General features: G+C 55.4%; 1 protein-coding gene across 1 annotated transcript; it reads right to left on the bottom strand.

Annotated features, from left to right (window-relative positions):
* Positions 1-5,744: 5,744 nt before the first annotated feature.
* LOC134434696 (serine/threonine-protein kinase pim-1-like) lies at positions 5,745-6,836 on the bottom strand (the record flags this gene model as incomplete). The annotated part of the gene is made up of 2 exons (XM_063183325.1): positions 5,745-5,857; positions 6,494-6,836. Coding segments are annotated over 2 exons (456 nt in total), but the record flags the coding sequence as incomplete, so codon positions are not given.
* Between the last annotated feature and the right edge of the window lie 221 nt (positions 6,837-7,057).

A 7,057-nucleotide genomic window follows, 5' to 3' on the forward strand; every position in this document is an offset into this window, starting at 1 on the left:
ACAGGAACACTTTGCAAGGCCAAGCTCCAAGGGAGCAGTTACCAAATCAAAGTGTCCTGGAGGAATCTGAACTCCTGTTTCAGTACTGATAGCTCGCATTTGCCTTGAATTTCTCAACATTAATTCCAATGCATGAAGGCCCAGCCCTGCAGCCTCTGGGCTGGCCCTGCCAGGGGCCATCACAGCCAGAACAATTTCCCAGGCAGCCCAAGTCTCACTGCCCATGGCTGGATTTGCAAACTGGGGGCAGCCGTGCACAGCCAGGGGGTTTCATTTTCCCAGTGGGCCATTGTGAAGGGCATGGAGCACATCTGGGAGATGGGTTCTCCATGGACAAAGGTTCCCATCTCCTCATTTTTCCAGCTGCTCTTTTAACAACCCTTTCACCCGTGCAACCAATCCTGCAGCTTGTGCATAATCTTGTACGTGAAAAACCCTGCAGGCAAGATCACTGTATTTTTCACAGGAACAGACAAAGCACTCTGCATCACAGTATCAGCAAACCCTGCAAAAATAGCCAATTTCCTCCCTTTCTCCCTTTTTCATTGTATACAATCTCAAAAAGTTGACCACTGACATGAGGGTCCTGGCCAATCCTGTTCTGTAGGGTATTTAGTGTTACATCCCTGAGCAGGCAAAGCTACAAAATTAGTATTGTTAGCACTATTTCACATTATTATATAATTTTATACATAGATAGTGATATAGAAATATAGATAGATACAGACATAAATAAATATATATAAATAGATATATTGAGGTCTTATTATACTATAAATATATATAATTGTTATGTATATAGATATTTCAGTTGCACAAATGCATTTGAGCTCAGGATTAAAACGTTGTTCTCTTGCTCCATGTGGAAGCATTCCAACCATAATTGTTTCTTCTGAAGGTGCTGTTCCCAATGTACTCTCAACAAATTCATCTTTGTCTGCCCAAACCCACAAGGTCTTTTCCTTTTCCATTTGCAATTTTTGGATGCATTTGAAGCCATCCAGGGGTGCAGCTTCTTTTACCCGACTGCCCCACTGCTCACACAGGGATCCAACCTCAGCCCACTCCAGAGCCAGGGAACTCCAGGGAAGGGCTTCCCAGCTGGGAATTTCTGATGGGACTGATTCCTCACACTGACACTGAACAAGTGACATTTTGTTGGGATCTGGCCAGACTGGGCCAGTTTTGTTTTACCAGTGGCCAAAGTCAGCACCAGAGACACAGACTCCAACTGAAGGAATCAGTGTCATTTCCTGCAGTTCAGAGCAGCAAAGAATCACAAAAGGAGCAGCTCAGCAATGCACCCAACCATCCCCACCAAAGATTGCCTGCAGTGATTAAGAAAGATCCTGCAGCATTTACCCTCAGCCTTTACCATCCCCCAGACCCACACAGCAGCTGGGGAAGCTGTCACAGCCAAGGGCTGCAGAGCCACTCCTGGGCACTGGGAATTCCTGCAGGTGCCTCCAGCCCCAGGTGAGGCTCCAACCCCGCTGGGAGAGGGCTCAGCTCTGACAGTGCTGAATGAACAAACTGACAGCACTGCTAGGGTGGCAACATCTGCTTTCACCCTCCTCTTGGGTCCCTCCCAAAGCCTGGCCAGGGCTCAAGGAGGAACCAAGGGAGCTGACTTTGATCCTTCAGCCCCAAACAAGGCCAGATGTCAGATTTCATGGCCTTGTCTGGCTTCTAAATACACAAAGGTCAATACATGTCTCACTAATGAGTGGCTACATCTATCACACTGCTAATGACCATGCATCTTTCATCAGGGAGCAGATACAAAGAGAACCTTTGGTTGGAAGGTTCATCCAGAGGCCACCTTTGGCTCAGGGCCTGCTGTCCAGGCCTCACTCAGGGCTGGTGTCCAGGCCTTGGCACTTCAGGGACGTGGTTTAGTGCTGGGCTTGGCACTGCTGGGTGAGCGGCTGCACTGGGTGACCTCAGAGGGTTTTTCCAACAGAAAGGATTCTGTGATTCCATGATTCTATCCACTGCATTCAGCTGGGGCTATTTTAGCAGCATTCCTTTGCTCCAAAAGTTCCCTCTTGCCCAGCTCCTGTGGCCTGAGGCTTCAGCTCCTTCAGCTCCTGGTGCTGAGCTGCTCATGCTGAACGAGACGGCTTGGAGGGAAGAACACAGTCCATGCAATCCCTTCTGGGACACGGAGAGGGGAGGCTGTGCAAACAGGAGCATTGTTTGCTGTGGCCTCCTCTCTGCCCTTCACGCCTTTCAGCACTTTGAACCAGCCAAGAGCTTTCTCCAAGAGCGCAATGGAGCAGCTGTTCCTGCTCCCAGGCCTGGCTCTCTCCAGTCTCTGCCCTTGCCTGGTTCTGTCCCTCCTGCTGTGCCCTCTGTTCCCCCAGGGCTCGCTGGCTGCTGCCCAGGACTGTGGCACTGGCACAGATCCAGTGCTCCAGAGCCTCCTTTCTGTGCCTTTGCAGCTGCCTGGGCACAGCAGCCTTTTCCATCTGGAAGCTCCCCATGCACAGGGAGTGCCCAGCTCCGTTCCTTGCACAGTCTCCAGGAGCCCAGGGCTGCCATCTCCAGTCCCTGCTGGCCCTGGGGCTCCCAGGTGCCTCAGGCTGCTGTGACACTGCTGCACACGGGAGGGAAGAGGGGCAGGGGCTGTGCCCAAAGTCAGCTCCATCTGCTGCTGCTGCTGCTGCTGTGGGGTCATTTGTGCAGCCCTGGCCCAGAGTCAGGGATCAGATCCTGCCAGTCTCTTCCAGCCCTGGCTGCTCAGAGTTTGGGCCTTGGAGCCTCAGGTGGCCAAAGGCAGCTGCTGCTGGTCCCTCTGTGTGCCCGTGTTCAGCAGTGCTGCTCCATCAGTCTGTGCCCAGCAACGGGGAAAAGCCTCAGCCCTGCAGGGCCAGGAGCTGCCGGGCTCTGCCTGAGCAGCTCAGCCAGCAGGAAGGGAGCTGCTCCACACGGGAACCAGGAGCAAAGGACATTCCTTCTGTAGGACATGTTTTCTATTTAGAGGGAAAAAAAGGAAAAATGAAGAAAATAGGTAAATTGTAAAAGATAAGAATAAAATCCAAGTGTTAGTGAAAAAACATAACACAATGTTAGTGAAAAAACCAAAACATAAATGAAAATATACATTCTTTCCATTAAGAGGTAAATGATCTTTTTCAAAAGAGAACTCAGTTCTTTACATTGTAAATGTGCTGATGGCATGGATCCATCTTACTGACCTCAGCAACCTCTTAAAAGATTTTGGGCTTTGCTCCCAACACTGGTATTTGAAATTGTGCTCGAAGCAAGAGGAAATTGCTTTGTGCCCTTCCAGCTCCAAGCCGGACTGGGAATGGAAACTCTGTCAAAGCCCAAATCCTTTAGAAGATGACCTTCCTTCTCACCCTGCTAATGAGCTGCACATTCCCTTTGAAACTGCCAAGAGTTTCTTAGAGTCACAAAGTCCCACTTACGGCTTTTTGCTCTGGCTTGGCACTGCAGAAGGGCAATTCTCCATCCACCAGCTCCAGACTGCACTGCCTCAGGAGCACGGCCCACTCGCCAGCTTTGGCCCACTCGTGGCACTGCTAGAGGAGGAACAAAGTGCAATTGCACAATTCCAGCCAGTCAAGAAGGAAGAATGGGACAGACAAAACACCCTGTACAGATCCAGGCACTCAGCTGGGACTGTGGAGAGTTTGGGTCCTTGCCAGTTGGATGTGTGTCCCCAGCTGCAATCTCTGGGCCTGCAGCAGAGTCTCACTCACCTACAGCAGAAAGCTCAGGCACTGTGCTGACAACGGGCTCGTCTGATGCAGAGCTGTCAGAGCAATGTGAGGGCAGAGCCAGCCCAGCTGGGCCCAGGGCTGAGCCCAGCAGAGCCCTGGCAGAGCCCAGAGCAGCCTCAGCACCCGCAGAGCCCGGCTGCAAGGAGAGAAAGCAGAAAGTGCCCGTCAGCTGAGGGCTCCTGTGCCCTTGTGCCAAGGCCTGCGGTGCCCAGGCCATGCTGATTGTGCCCAGAGCTGTGCCCAGAGCTGCCCATCCCTGCTGCCTTTGGCACAGAGCAGGAGGGCAGCACATGTGCCCAGCCTGCAGCCAGCCACGGCACATCCAGCCCTCAGCAGCTGCCCAGAGCAGGATGCTCCTGTGCTTGCTGCCAGCTCCCAAAAGCTCTGATCCCACCCTGCCAAGCACACAGGGACCCACCTCACACCACCCACGGCTGCAAGAAAAGCTGCTCCCAAACCATGGCCTCAGCCTTCTCCAAGGGCATGGCCCATCCACGCCACAGCTGCTCCCCAGCACTTCCCCATCCACACTGGACCACCATGAATGCTTCCTCTGGAAAAACAAACAACACATTATTGAAAAGAGATTAGAGACAAAAAGGGAAAACAAGAAAAATGCTATAAAGTCTTATCTCGGTCAGTGCCTTGAGGAAGGCCCAACCCCTGCATGCCAAGGAAGAACCCACCCACTGGTGAGGGAAGCCTACAGTTTCTCTCTTCCCCCTGCACTGCCCCCCAAAATCACAGTGACCCCAAAGCAAACAAGGGCAGTGGAGCAGCCCAAGCCCTTCCTTGCCTGCAAAGCAAAGCAGCTGTGCACAGGTTCTGGAGCCCCACCTCTGCTCCCACCATGGGGGTTTGTTTGTGTCGGGCTGGCTGCCCCAGCCCTGGCCCCAGCCTGGGGCACGGTGGGTGCTGGGGGCTGTTGGCAGAGCCAGGAGCCCACTCCCATTTCGTACCCACACCAGCCCATCCTCCCAGCCCTGCCAAAAGCAGCTTGGCAGCCACTGAAGAATGAGTTGCATCTGCCCCAGAAAAGGGGGAGCCTTTGGCTCCCAGCCAGGCTGGGCAATGCCCAAATCTGGCAGAATTTCCCCGGGTGGGGACTCATCTGCAAATTCCCTGTGGAGTTTGGCTTTGAAGAAGGTGCCAGAATCAAAGTGCATCACCTTCAGCCTCCCCTGGCCAGGCTGAGGAAGAGCTTGTCATCCCTGATGTCACCCTCGCTGTCTCCAGCAGCAGCAGCAGCAGCAGCAGCATCCCCACCCGGTACAGCTTCTCCAGGGGCTCCTTCTCCTTCCCTGGGTGCAGACCAGGCTCTCAGGGCTCTGCCCAGGGCCCCAGCTGTGAGGGAACCGGGACAAGCAAAATCAGCTGGGATGGCAGCCACCAGTGCTGGGCAGAGCAGCTCAGCTCCAGCACAAGGGCTGTGTGTTCCCATCCCATGACCCCGGTGCAGTGACACTGGCAGCACAAAAAGCTCTGGGTTCCTTTGCTTCTCATTGCCAAGGCATATGTGGAGCAGGAACTTACCAGGGCTCTGGATCAAAGTGTGCCTGTGGCTCTCTCCCTTCTTCTATGGCAGAGGAATATCCTGCATCCAAGGATCACAGAACAGGTCTTCCAGTGCGGGTCTGTCCAAGGAGTTCACAGATAAACACCACCTGATCAGGTCTTTGCACTCTGGGGAGAGAAAGCAGAAAGTGACGGTCAGCCAGAGAAGGCTCCTGTCTGATTTAGCCCACTATTCCCATGCCCAGGCCGTGCTGGATGTGCTCAAAGCTGGGCCTAAACTTTCCCATCAATTCCCTGTTTTGGAGGAGAGCAGGACATGTGCCACCTCCTCAGCAGCTGCCAGTGCAGGATGCTCACGACCCCGCTGCTGGCTCCCAGCACTGGGATTCCCCCCGTGCCCAGAGAAGAGGATCCACCTTGAGAGAGCCCTTGTGGCAGTGGGAGCTGGCCCCAGCTGAGGTTCTGGCCCCTCCTGAAAGGGTGCTCCCCGCAGACCATCTGGTGCAGCAGGATGCCCAGGGACCAGATGGTAGCTGGCTCGCCATGGTACCAGCCAAAGTCGTTCCATTCCGGGGGGCTGTAGGACAGTGTTCCTATGGAATACAGATGGAGTTCATCAGGGGGATGCTGCTGCTCCCAGAGCCTGGCGCCAGCATCCCTGGGTGTGCGGGGGCTGCATCAGGGCCACACAGGGTTACCACTGCCCTCTCGCCAGCACCTGGGACTTGTGCACAAAGTTAGGGTTGGAAAAGAAGCCTCTGGTGCTGGAAGAGGGCAGCCCTAGCTAGGCCCCACCATGACATGCAAAGGAAAAATCCATGCTGGGGAAAAAACATGCCCTTATCCTCCCTGCCTGCATTTCCCCAAAAATATTATGAAGCCAAGGGAAACAGGGTGAGTGGAGCATCCCAAGCCCTTCCTCTCATCTGCACAACAAAGTGGCTGGGGCACAGGTTCCACCCTCCCTCTCTGCTACCCCACCCACGGGGGTTTTGGTCGGGCTGGCTGCCCCAGCCCAGCCCCAGTCCTGGGAAGAGTGGCTGGCAAAAGCTGCCAGCAGGGCTGGAAGGTCGCTGCCCACCCAGCCCCGCTCTAAAGCAACTCAGCTGAAGACTCAGTGCCCTGACTGGCAGCAAAAGGGAGAATCCCCGCTGCCACAGCCAGCTTGGACTGGGAGATGTTGGGCCATGAGATGTCAGCAGCGGGAGCACAGCCCTGTGTAGGCTCACCTGCAAAGTGAGTGTAAACTGTGTCCTGCAGGTAGGCGCCACAGCCAAAGTCGATGAGTTTGGCCTGCCCGGTGTCCAGGTCAACCAGGATGTTCTCTGGTTTGATGTCCCGGTGCAGGACCCCGCAGCTGGTGCAGTGCCACACGGCCTCCAGCACCTGGCGGAACAGCTCCCGCGCCTCCTCCTCGGGCAGGAACTGCCGTGCCCGAATGAAACGCTGCAGGTCCTGACACTGCTCTGGCTGCTCCAGCACCATCACGATGCAGTTGGAGAGCTCGAGCCACTCCAGCAGCTGGACCACACCGGGGAAGCCAGTGGACACCTTGGCCAGCAGCACGACCTCCAGGGGTGCGCTGGTGCCGTCGGGCTGCGGGAGGAGCACGATGCCGTCAGTGGGGCCGATGCCGTGCCAGGCCTGGGGAAGCCCTCAGCCAGTCCGGGATGCTCTGCGCCCTGCGCTGGCCCCACGCCCGCTCTCCCTCGGGGCGTTCTGGCGGCTCCCACCGTGCCGGGCCCCGGCTCATCCCTGGCCGGCAGCCCCGGCTGCTGGCCCCGCTCACTCAC

The sequence above is a fragment of the Melospiza melodia genome, unplaced genomic scaffold (assembly GCF_035770615.1).
Source record: "Melospiza melodia melodia isolate bMelMel2 unplaced genomic scaffold, bMelMel2.pri scaffold_46, whole genome shotgun sequence".
In the NCBI taxonomy this organism is placed as follows: domain Eukaryota; kingdom Metazoa; phylum Chordata; class Aves; order Passeriformes; family Passerellidae; genus Melospiza; species Melospiza melodia.